At 41.0% G+C, this 12563-nt stretch overlaps 1 protein-coding gene across 3 annotated transcripts in view; it reads left to right on the top strand.

The window, feature by feature from the left end:
* Positions 1 to 12563, top strand: part of cpne5b (copine Vb) — a 304129-nt gene that overhangs the window by 200355 nt on the left and 91211 nt on the right. For all 3 annotated transcript variants that reach the window (XM_060910664.1, XM_060910665.1, XM_060910663.1), the window contains 2 exons: positions 9875 to 9916; positions 12309 to 12384. In XM_060910664.1, coding sequence (XP_060766647.1) covers positions 9875 to 9916; positions 12309 to 12384 — 118 coding nt within the window. The remainder of the gene's footprint in view (positions 1 to 9874; positions 9917 to 12308; positions 12385 to 12563) is intronic.

Here is a 12563-nt window from a genome sequence, read left to right as displayed (position 1 = left end):
TTAATTGTAATTTTTTCCTCGAAAGGAAGACTGGCAAATGGCTTCGCCAAAATTAAATCAGCAATGCTTGGCATCCGTGCGCAGCTTTCTTGCTAGCTGACTAGCCCCCTCAAGTTCAAGTTCAGTCACTCAAATAAACAAAATTTCTGGAACTAAGATAGCAAACTTGACAACACTATATTTACACTTTATTTACAATGAAAATATATACAAACTAAAAAAGCTGGTAGAAACCGTATGTAATGAATGAAATCAAAATGTAAGCTGATCTCTTACAATACACCACAGCACTTGCGAATCCGCATGGGACTGAACTGAGATTCACTGCTGCCTGTCTATATTTGAAACGAGCTGTCAATCAAAGAAAATATCCGTCCGCTTTCACCAATCACCAGTCTCCTCGCGGAACGCTGTGCCATGTCCCTCCCACTGTGAGGCTCAGAGTCCGTAGGCGGGCATTTTCGCAGTATTTGTCCAATAACCGTCTTGCATTTTGAGATTGAAAAGCGTATAGCTCCCAAATGCCATTGAAGTCCACTGAGGCTGGGAGTCTGGTGGGCGGGCGTTTTCGCAGTATTTGTCCAATAATCGTCTTGCATTTTGATATTGAAAGCACAGAGCTCCCAAATGCCATTGAAGTCCACTGAGGCTGGGAGTCCGTGGGACTCCGTTGGCGGGCGTTTTCGCAGTATTTGTCCAATAACCGTCTTGCATTTTGAGATTGAAAAGCGCATAGCTCCCAAATGCCATTGAAGTCCACTGAGGCTGGGAGTCTGGTGGGCGGGCGTTTTCGCAGTATTTGTCCAATAATCGTCTTGCATTTTGATATTGAAAGCGCAGAGCTCCCAAATGCCATTGAAGTCCACTGAGGCTGGGAGTCCGTGGGACTCCGTGGGCAGGCGTTTTCGCAGTATTTGTCCAATAACCGTCTTACATTTTGAGACTGAAAAGCGCATAGCTCCCAAATGCCATTGAAGTCCACTGAGGCTGGGAGTCCGTGGGACTCCGTGGGCGGGCGTTTTCGCAGTATTTGTCCAATAACCGTCTTGCATTTTGAGATTGAAAAGCGCATAGCTCCCAAATGCCATTGAAGTCCACTGAGGCTGGGAGTCTGGTGGGCGGGCGTTTTCGCAGTATTTGTCCAATAATCGTCTTGCATTTTGATATTGAAAGCGCAGAGCTCCCAAATGCCATTGAAGTCCACTGAGGCTGGGAGTCCGTGGGACTCCATGGGCAGGCGTTTTCGCAGTATTTGTCCAATAACCGTCTTGCATTTTGAGATTGAAAAGCACATAGCTCCCAAATGCCATTGAAGTCCACTGAGGCTGGGCTGCATCGCGCTGTCACGAGGGGGAAAAACTCACGCACACATTAGGCGAACTGGGGAAAGTTATAACGGAATGATTTCGCACTGTAGTGGGTTGACCACATATATTTCTCTGATTCTGGATCTGAAATAGCAATGTTATAAGGTCGGCTATAACATAAGCCTAGCGCAATTCATCCTACACGATGTTCGTCATTTTTAGAGGAGGCTGAGCCTCCCTCGCTGTCTTAGAGCAATCGCCTGTGGTGGAAAACGATTTTGTTTGATATTGATTCAGCCAATAATGATTTTACAGTTTAGAGGTCTCAAGAAATATAATAACTCTCATTAGGCTAACTCAGCAACATTTTGAAGACCTTAGCAAAGCAAGTCGATTTCACTAAGAATGCTCTTTCACACTTCTGATGAGCGCATCTAAAACTTTTCAAGGATTTTTTTTTCAGCTCTTTTTTTTTTTTAGCAGTCATAGCAACTTTGACTTAAAAAAGAAGGTGACAATTAGCAGTGTTTTTGGTAAACAATCTTAATGACTTGCGAGTATGTTTTATATCAACTGTGACCAGAAAGGCCTGAAATGAAACAATGTAAATGAGCTTAGTTAGTCAGTCATTCACTAAGACGCTTTCTTACAATGGTGTACGAGTCTTGCTTACACTAATGAGCTTATTTAGGCGAATGTGCATTTTTATCCTCATTAATATGTGCAGGTGGCCACATTTTCCCCACAATCTTGTGAGTGCTAGCTGCAGAGCAGAAACACCTACTTCATACACCCTTGTCTATTGGTGTGAACGTGACTAATGACTTAATTGAGGCTCTGCGATGCAACAAGGCAATTAAAATTGTTGCTGACGATAACGTTCCCTCCAAGTTTTTTGATTGTTAAAGTAAAATAAGTGAATAAGCACAATAACAAGCCAAGGTCAACATGTGTTGTTTTAGTAAGCATATGTATCAGACGCTCGCCAGCCGTGCTGTGAAAACTATCCATGCAGACGCTCATCTAAGTTTCCAAATCTGTCATTGCTTAACTCTTGAATATTTTCTATCGTGAATACTATCATTAAAAAGCTTATAATCTCTGCTTTCCAAAGAAAATTATCTTGTTAAGATCTGTTCTGTACTTTGGGAGTAATGACAGGTCGAAGTTGGTATAACAGAGTACACTCTCTGCTCACGGGACGTCGGGAAACTGTCGGTGCTTTTCTTTTTGAGTCACGGGAAAGTGGTCAGGCTCTCTCTCTCTCTCTTCTGATTGGTTTCTGACTGGATTACTTGTGAATATTAATCAGATAACTTTTACAGGGATGTTCTCTCGCTCTTTCTGATGAAGTATTCAGCAAAATTTTCCGTCTGCTAGTTTTGATGTTAGGATTCATGGGAGACTTTGAAGTGAGTTTTCATAGCTTTGCCTACTTATTTTTCCCAATTAAACTGATTCCTGTAAATAAATAAGTATTTTATTTAGAATATAACTGTAGTTGTTTGGATGAAAAATATTGAGATCTTAGTGGTCGGAATGAGATTTTAAAAAATCGGAAGTCTGAAACGCGAGTGTCAATTTCAATTCAATTAACTGGAATTGTTTATTGGATGTGACTCACACAGTTTTTTCGAGGTTCGCCTTGAAAGCTGTGAATATTAATCAAAATAATCATTTATAGTCTTTCATATAAACACTAGTAGGCCCTACTTTTGAGAACTACAAAGGCCTACAGAGCACAAAGAGGGTATTAGAAATAATCTTTTATTCCTTTTTTATTGAGTGTACCGATTTAACCTTTTTAAAAAAACCTAATTAGCATAATTAATACAAATTAAATCATAACTTGCATAATTTGTTTTTACTAATTTTTCAAACTTTGTATTTGAACCATCTACAGTGGGTACGGAAAGTATTCAGACCCCTTTAAATTTTTCACTCTTTGTTTCATTGCAGCCATTTGCTAAAATTAAAAAAGTTCATTTTATTTCTCATTAATGTACACTCAGCACCCCATCTTGACAGAAAAAAACAGAAATGTAGAAATTTTTGCAAATTTATTAAAAAAGAAAAACTGAAATATCACATGGTCATAAGTATTCAGACCCTTTGCTCAGTATTGAGTAGAAGCACCCTTTTGAGCTAGCACAGCCATGAGTCTTCTTGGGAATGATGCAACAAGTTTTTCACACCTGGATTTGGGGATCCTCTGCCATTCTTCCTTGCAGATCCTCTCCAGTTCCGTCAGGTTGGATGGTGAATGTTGGTGGACAGCCATTTTATTTTATTTTTTTTATTTTATTTTAACTTTTATTTGTTATAGAGGGACATTGTACATTAATTGACATTTTACAGAGAAAATGTAAATGCACCCAATTATAGCCAAAAGGCTAATTTCCATTGGTAGTCCCCCTGCCAGAAGGAGCATGGCAATTACCTATCAATTAAAAGAATAAATTACAAAAGGAGCAAGCAAAAAAATAAAACAATTACAACAAACAGCACCCCCCCCCCCCCCCCACACACACACATTCACACACCAAAGATACACAACACACACACACACACACGCAATAGAGGAGCCTGAGGTACTCACATACACACACACACACACACACACACACACACACACACACACACACCAGAAGTACACACCCTCCCCCCTTCCTCCCCATCCCCCTACACACACCCACACAGCACCCACACACACACACACACACACTCACTCATACTGATACAACATCTCATAAACTAATGCTGACAGACTTGGTTGTCTATCAGCCATTTCTTTAATCTAAATTTAAATGAACTATAAGAACTGGACTCTCTTATACTTTGTGGGATTATATTCCATTCGCTAGCTGCTTTATAAGTGAAAACTGCCTGACCAAAAGTTGATTTCTTGAAAGGCACTACACAATCACCTCTAGCAGCCCCTCTAGTAACACTGGTTACAGATGATCTAAATTGCAAGAGGCTGCAAAGTGGTGGTGGGGCTAAGCTTTGTCTGATTTTATATACAAGACAACAATTTTTAAATAGAACAAGATTATTCCAACTCAGAAGCCTATATTTATTAAGTATTATACAGTGATGAAAGGATCTTGGTTTTTTATCTAGAATTTTGACAGCTTGTTTATATAGAGATATTATCGGCTTTAATGTTATGGAGTTTGCAGTACCCCATGTTGGCAGACAATAGTTAATGTGTGATATTATAAGAGAAAACATATACATCTTTGCAGCCTCTGTTGACATACAATTTCTAAGGTGCCTAAAATTTGCAAGTGTGAAGTTTATGATCCTTTTCACCTTTTTAACATGATGCTTGAAGGTCAGGTTACTATCCAAGATGATACCTAAATATTTATATTCATTAACTATTTGAATTCTTTGCCCTGAGATGAAAACGTCAGGCTCATTGTAAGATTTTTTTGTTTTAGCAAAGAACATGGCAACAGTTTTTGAAGTATTAAGTTGTAGATGACAATTATTCAACCAATTTGAAACATTAATCATAACTTTTGTAAGCTGAGCTGCAACCTCAGAATGATTCTTACCTTTAACTAAAATTACAGTATCGTCTGCATACATAAGGATCTCACAACCTTGGCACACAGATGGGAGATCATTTATATACAGACTAAAAAGAATTGGACCCAGAATAGAACCTTGGGGTACCCCTGTTATAAGATCCTTAATGGAGGATTTTGTATTTTGTATTTTAACACATTGTGAACGATTAACAAGGTATGATTTAAACCAATTGGATGTATACTGAGAAAAATTAAACTGAACAAATTTTGACTGAAGAATGTTATGGTCAACCGTATCGAACGCTTTCCGTAAATCCAGAAATATTGTCCCAACCACCCCGCCACTGTCTATTAGAGACTTAACTCTTTCAATGAAATAGACAGTTGCTGTTTCCGTTGAGTGGTGTGCCCTAAACCCATGCTGCATCGGATGTAGGCATTGGCTAGAATTTAGATAACGCACTAGTTGGTCTGCCACTAACTTTTCTATAACTTTAGACATAACAGGGAGAATACTTATTGGTCTATAGTTTGAAACTAACTGCGGGTCATCATTCTTAAAGATGGGAACAACAACTGCAGGCTTCCAATATTGGGGGAAGCTCCCTTGAGTCAGAGAGATATTTACGATATGAGTAAATTTTCAGGTCGATTTTCAGGTCTCTCCAGAGATGCTCAATTGGGTTTAGGTCAGGGCTCTGGCTGGGCCAGTCAAGAATGGTCACAGAGTTGTTCCGAAGCCACTCCTTTGTTATTTTAGCTGTGTGCTTAGGGTCATTGTCTTGTTGGAAGGTGAACCTTCGGCCCAGTCTGAGGTCCTGAGCACTCTGGAAGAGGTTTTCTTCCAGGATATCTCTGTACTTGGCTGCATTCATCTTTCCTTCAATTGCAACCAGTCGTCCTGTCCCTGCAGCTGAAAAACACCCCCATAGCATGATGCTGCCACCACCATGTTTCACTGTTGGGATTGTATTGGGCAGGTGATGAGCAGTGCCTGGTTTTCTCCACACATTCCGCTTAGAATTAACGCCAAAAAGTTCAATCTTCGTCTCATCAGACCAGAGAATCTTATTTCTCATAGTCTGGGAGTCCTTCATGTGTTTTTTGGCAAACTCTATGCGGGCTTTCATATGTCTTGCACTGAGGAGAGGCTTCCGTCGGGCCACTCTGCCATAAAGCCCCGACTGGTGGAGGGCTGCAGTGATACAGTAGTTGACTTTGTGGAACTTCCTCCCATCTCCCTACTGCATCTCTGGAGCTCAGCCACAGTGATCTTTGGGTTCTTCTTTCCCTCTCTTACCAAGGCTCTTCTCCCACGATTGCTCAGTTTGGCTGGATGGCCAGGTCTAGGAAGAGTTCTGGTCATCCCAAACTTCTTCCATTTAAGGATTATGGAGGCCACTGTGCTCTTAGAAACCTTGAGTGCTGCAGAAATTCTTTTATAACCTTGGCCAGATCTGTGCCTTGCCACAATTCTGTCTCTGAGCTCCTTGGGCAGTTCCTTCGACCTCATGATTCTCATTTGCTCTGACATGCACTGTGAGCTGTAAGGTCTTATATAGACAGGTGTGTGCCTTTCCTAATCAAGTCCAATCAGTTTAATTAAACACAGTTGGACTCCAATGAAGGAGTAGAACCATCTCAAGGAGGATCAGAAGAAATGGACAGCATGTGAGTTAAATATGAGTGTCACAGCAAAGGGTCTGAATACTTATGACCATGTGATATTTCAGTTTTTCTTTTTTAATAAATTTGCAAAAATTTCTACATTTCTGTTTTTTTCCTGTCAAGATGGGGTGCTGAGTGTACATCTCATGTCATCTCATTATCTCTAGCCGCTTTATCCTGTTCTACAGGGTTGCAGGCAAGCTGGAGCCTATCCCAGCTGACTACGGGCGAAAGGCGGGGTACACCCTGGACAAGTCGCCAGGTCATCACAGGGCTGACACATAGACACAGACAACCATTCACACTCACATTCACACCTACGGTCAATTTAGTCACCAGTTAACCTAACCTGCATGTCTTTGGACTGTGGGGGAAACCGGAGCACCCGGAGGAAACCCATGCGGACACGGGGAGAACATGCAAACTCCGTACAGAAAGGCCCTCGCCGGCCACGGGGCTCGAACCCGGACCTTCTTGTTGTGAGGTGACAGTGCTAACCACTACACCACCGTGCCGCCCTGAGTGTACAACCCCGATTCCAAAAAAGTTGGGACAAAGTACAAATTGTAAATAAAAACGGAATGCAATAATTTACAAATCTCAAAAACTGATATTGTATTCACAATAGAACATAGACAACATATCAAATGTCGAAAGTGAGACATTTTGAAATTTCATGCCAAATATTGGCTCATTTGAAATTTCATGACAGCAACACATCTCAAAAAAGTTGGGACAGGGGCAATAAGAGGCTGGAAAAGTTAAAGGTACAAAAAAGGAACAGCTGGAGGACCAAATTGCAACTCATTAGGTCAATTGGCAATAGGTCATTAACATGACTGGGTATAAAAAGAGCATCTTGGAGTGGCAGCGGCTCTCAGAAGTAAAGATGAGAAGAGGATCACCAATCCCCCTAATTCTGCGCCGACAAATAGTGGAGCAATATCAGAAAGGAGTTCGACAGTGTAAAATTGCAAAGAGTTTGAACATATCATCATCTACAGTGCATAATATCATCAAAAGATTCAGAGAATCTGGAAGAATCTCTGTGCGTAAGGGTCAAGGCCGGAAAACCATACCGGGTGCCCGTGATCTTCGGGCCCTTAGACGGCACTGCATCACATGCAGGCATGCTTCTGTATTGGAAATCACAAAATGGGCTCAGGAATATTTCCAGAGAACATTATCTGTGAACATAATTCACCGTGCCATCCGCTGTTGCCAGCTAAAACTATATAGTTCAAAGAAGAAGCCGTATCTAAACATGATCCAGAAGCGCAGACATCTTCTCTGGGCCAAGGCTCATTTAAAATGGACTGTGGCAAAGTGGAAAACTGTTCTGTGGTCAGACGAATCAAAATTTGAAGTTCTTTATGGAAATCAGGGACACCGTGTCATTCGGACTAAAGAGGAGAAGGATGACCCAAGTTGTTATCAGCGCTCAGTTCAGAAGCCTGCATCTCTGATGGTATGGGGTTGCATTAGTGTGTGTGGCATGGGCAGCTTACACATCTGGAAAAACACCATCAATGCTGAAAGGTATATCCAGGTTCTAGAGCAACATATGCTCCCATCCAGACGACGTCTCTTTCAGGGAAGACCTTGCATTTTCCAACATGACAATGCCAAACCACACACTGCATCAATTACAGCATCATGGCTGCGTAGAAGAAGGGTCCGGGTACTGAACTGGCCAGCCTGCAGTCCAGATCTTTCACCCATAGAAAACATTTGCCACATCATAAAACGGAAGATACGACAAAAAAGACCTAAGACAGTTGAGCAACTAGAATCCTACATTAGACAAGAATGGGTTAACATTCCTATCCCTAAACTTGAGCAACTTGTCTCCTCAGTCCCCAGACGTTTACAGACTGTTGTAAAGAGAAAAGGGGATGTCTCACAGTGGGAAACATGGCCTTGTCCCAACTTTTTTGAGATGTGTTGTTGTCATGAAATTTAAAATCACCTAATTTTTCTCTTTAAATGATACATTTTCTCAGTTTAAACATTTGATATGTCATCTATGTTCTATTCTGAATAAAATATGGAAATTTGAAACTTCCACATCATTGCATTCCGTTTTTATTTACAATTTGTACTTTGTCCCAACTTTTTTGGAATCGGGGTTGTACATTAATGAGAAATAAAATGAACTTTTTTGATTTTAGCAAATGGCTGCAATGAAACAAAGAGTGAAAAATTTAAAGGGGTCTGAATACTTTCCATACCCACTGTATGTACCTGCCGATTTCCATGTAAATATCTTGAAAAATAAGTTATTAAGAAAAAACATTTGATCTCATTCGTTAACGAGGCCCATTTTGGACCATGTGATCCTCATACAGAATATTACGGCACTTTTCTAAAAATTAAGCTGTTTATTCGATCTCTGATTTGTAATATCTCAAGAACGGATAAACATATTTTACTTTTTACAGAATTATGTTCTGGCGGCACGGTGGTGTAGTGGTTAGCGCTGTCGCCTCACAACAAGAAGGTCCGGGTTCAAGCCCCGTGGCCGGTGAGGGCCTTTCTGTGCGGAGTTTGCACGTTCTCCCCGTGTCCGCGTGGGTTTCCTCCGGGTGCTCCGGTTTCCCCCACAGTCCAAAGACATGCAGGTTAGGTTAACTGGTGACTCTAAATTGAGCGTAGGTGTGAATGTGAGTGTGAATGGTTGTCTGTGTCTATGTGTCAGCCCTGTGATAACCTGGCGACTTGTCCAGGGTGTACCCCGCCTTTCGCCCGTAGTCAGCTGGGATAGGCTCCAGCTTGCCTGCGACCATGTGGAACAGGATAAAGCGGCTAGAGATAATGAGATGAGATGAGCATTATGTTCTGCATTCTGTTCTGAATTCAATGAGAGCAGTTTCAATCAATTTGGGCTGAATTTGAATTTTCACCCGATACGCCTAGTTTTAGCTGAACAGCATCATTTGTGTCAAAATCGTCCTGTCTGTGAATATTTTAGAGGTCCACGGGTCACGTTGACATTCACCATCTTACTGATCACACAGTTACAGCCACACACACAGTATATACGGATTCCGCTTTCAACAGATGTCTCTCTCTCTCTCTCTCTTTTTTTTTATTTAGTGCTATTGCATTTATGGTTATGACTACATTTCTGGTTTCTGTGTTTGTCTCTTGCACAAGTATAATTGTTTGTACATTGCCTGACTCCTGCCTGTTTGTTGACTTTGCCTTTGCTTATGATTATGGGTTTGTTTGCCTTTGAAAGAATAAAGGCTGGTACAGTTACATCAGACTACTACTTGAATTGCATCATATGCAAAACCTACTTCTTCAGTAACACGTATTTTGTAGTGCTTTCATTTTCACAATTGTTCTATCTTTCAGAACGATTAAGGTCGAGGTGTATGACTGGGATCGAGATGGAAGGTTAGTCACCAATTCATTTGTTCATATAAGCGTAATATTTTGTCAAGTGCAGTAGAAATGGCTCGATGTCTTACATGCTGATGGATTTAATGGGTTTTGGATTCTGAACCCTGTGTATTTATATAGACACATAGCTACAGTACTGTGCAAAAGTCTGAGGCCCCCTGTTTTTTTTTCCATATAAACTTTATTATCGATTTCTATTTTATGACTTCTACATTGAGTCAAAACATCAGAAAAACATTTTAGAGTCCAAACGTTCGTTTTCCAGCACAAAATTAAACGTTACAGAAAAAAAAAAGTTTGTATCTGAGCAGCATATTTTAATTTATAAGAGAGCACTTTTCAGATGAAAAAAGAAAACATAATGAAGGCGACTGGGTTTTGGTGCAAAATGAAGAAGCGAGTGTGACAGTCAAAGTGTCCAGAAGAACTGTAGCTGGTTCTGTAACACTACGTTCAGACTGCAACCTGAAACAACCCATATCCGATTTGTTGTGAAATCCGATTTTTTTGTTAGGCCGTTCACATTACCAATTATATGAGACTTGTATGCGATCTCCAATATGAACGGAAAACGACCCAAAAGTGTCCCGCATGCGCAAATTGACACGTAATATAAGCACATCTACGTAATACGTAAACAAAAAAAAAGCGCACTCTTCAAGTTTGCAAGTAAAGCATGGAGATGAGGCAAGACCTGGCGATGTGGTTTTTGTGGTGGCGGTGGAACTCACACTACGTTCAGACTGCAACCTGAAACGACCCATATCCGATTTGTTGTGAAATCCGATTTTTTTGTTAGGCCGTTCACATTGCCAATTATATGAGACTTGTATGCGATCTCCAATATGAACGGAAAACGACCCAAAAGTGTCCCGCATGCGCAAACTGACACGTAATAAGCACGTCTACGTAATACGTAAACAAAAAAAAAAGCACACTCTTCAAGTTTGCAAGTAAAGCATGGAGATGAGGCGAGACCTGGCGATGTGGTTTTTGTGGCGGCGGCGGAACTCGCACAATAACCTGATTAATGTGGGCAGCAGACTAATGAGACCGAAGGTGTCAAATTACTGGAAATTTCCAGAACAATCTTATAATCTTGTAATACAGGATGGTTTAACATCCAGGTCCCTACCAAATCCACCATTAGCTTCAGTGCTTAAAGTGGGAGGTCCCGGAGCGCAGAGGATGACTGGCTCCGGTGCGAAAAAAAAAGAAGGGGGGGGGGTGCTTCTGGGCATGTATTGTAATAACACTGCAGATTAAGTTCATCTGCGAAAAACCCCGCTCACACTCTGCACTTGAGATAGGGACAGTGTTGATCGCGGCCAAGAGGCCCTTCAGTTCATCTGGGATGAATTCTCCATTACTTTCCCTGAATTCCCTGAATGCCCTGATGACATGTCGTGGGTCATTGATGCAAAACAGCTGGCAGAGCGCTTCCACTTCTTTTTCCCCGAACAGCGCGTCTTCCTCCCGCGGCCACGGAAGTGTGCACCCTCCTTTTCCGTAATATACAAACAGATATTTTGTGGATGTCGTTTCATGAGAGAAATCACCAACAAGACAGATATCATAATCAGACATTAACACTAAATAAACTTGCATTTATTTATTTATTTAATTATTATTATTATTTTTTTTATTTTGTTACATAGTCAAGAGAGGTGGCGGATCACCGGATCCAGTGTAAATAGCTGCCGGAGCCAACGTCCGAGGTTCCGGAGCGCGCTCCGGCTTGCTCCCCCTCAAATTAAGCCCTGATTAGCTTGATCAATTCTATAAAAGTCTATTTAAATTCTGAAAACTGTACAAATGTTGTTGTTTTCCACCAAAGAGACCGGATTAGCCAACGCAGAATAGTGACATTTGTCTCTTGTTGATGACGTGTAGGTCGCATGAATGCGACCTGTCCGGTCAGACTGCAGTCGCATGTGAAAATAACGGATATGCATCGGAATTAGGACCACATATCCAAGCGGCCTGGGTCGCATGTGAAAAAAATCGGATCTGTGTCGTTCAGATTGTCAATAACAAATCGGATACAGGTCGCATATGGGCAAAAAAATCGGATATGGGTCGTTTCAGGGTGCAGTCTGAACGTAGTCTAAGATGCTCAGTAAAAAATTTCCTTATCAAACTGCACTCATTGTACCTGAGACTTTTTTTTTTTAATGCAAAGGGTCGTCTCACACCAAATATTGATTTTGTTTCATTTATTATGGCTTACTGATTACTGTTTATAGTATTTTTTAAATGTTGAAACATTTCATTTCATTATTTTTAAAGCCATTTTTGGTCTACAGCATGTCTTTACATGTACCTACAGTACGACTTTTGCACAGCACTGTAAATATACATAAATATATATATTTTTTACTTTCAGTCATGATTTTATTGGCGAATTCACCACCAGCTACAGAGAGCTAGCCCGAGGTCAGAGCCAGTTCAATGTGTACGAGGTGAGTTCCTTTACAAATGCCTCAAACCATCCCATCGATGCTTTAATGATTTCAATGATGTGTTATTTGTATGGCAATATGGCAACAACAGGAAAACCTTCCTGAGATCATGCGAGGAAGAAATCCTGAGAAGAAAAGACAGTGTTTACAAATGACCACATTCACATCCGGAACTGCTT

Source organism: Neoarius graeffei, chromosome 26 (assembly GCF_027579695.1).
Source record: "Neoarius graeffei isolate fNeoGra1 chromosome 26, fNeoGra1.pri, whole genome shotgun sequence".
In the NCBI taxonomy this organism is placed as follows: Eukaryota; Metazoa; Chordata; class Actinopteri; order Siluriformes; family Ariidae; genus Neoarius; species Neoarius graeffei.
This window is presented reverse-complemented; position numbering and strand designations above follow the sequence as displayed.